Source organism: Penaeus chinensis, chromosome 1, assembly GCF_019202785.1.
Source record: "Penaeus chinensis breed Huanghai No. 1 chromosome 1, ASM1920278v2, whole genome shotgun sequence".
NCBI classification, from domain to species: Eukaryota; Metazoa; Arthropoda; class Malacostraca; order Decapoda; family Penaeidae; genus Penaeus; species Penaeus chinensis.
In genome coordinates, this window is record NC_061819.1 from 34668489 (window position 1) to 34668949 (window position 461).

At 49.9% G+C, this 461-nt stretch overlaps 1 protein-coding gene across 1 annotated transcript in view; it reads left to right on the top strand.

Moving 5' to 3' along the window:
- LOC125039222 overlaps positions 1-461 on the top strand; it is a 23091-nt gene extending 22630 nt beyond the window's left edge. Inside the window, exon 19 of the mRNA XM_047633062.1 lies at positions 339-461. Coding sequence (XP_047489018.1) covers positions 339-461 — 123 coding nt within the window. The remainder of the gene's footprint in view (positions 1-338) is intronic.

Consider the following 461-nt stretch of genomic DNA (forward strand, 5'->3'; position numbering starts at 1 on the left):
GGGGTAGGGGGAGGGGAGAATGGGGGTAGGGGGAGGGAGAATGGGGGTAGGGGGAGGGAGAATGGGGGTAGGGGGAGGGAGAATGGGGGTAGGGGAAGGATAGGGTGTGGAGGAAAACGAATTTTAGTAGAAGAAAAAGAATCCGGGGCTTAACAGATTTTAGCCTTTGTGCATATCCACGTCATTCCCTTTCCTCACACCATATAAAACTGCCGTGTGGATTCTTGCAGATCTTCAATAAACCCATAATCATTTTGTCGGATTTTTTTCCCTCTCGTTTATATCGAAGTGGTTAAGAATTAAGGATGTAATGAGAAAATAACGTCGGTTCTTGTCAGGTGGGACGCGACGTGATATCCGCAGCAGCAGACGTAGTGGAAGGAGGAGAACAGCAAGACTCCACTCAGCTCTACGGATCTCTGCAGCGCCTCCAGCAGGTGGGTTTCCAGGATGAGACGTGA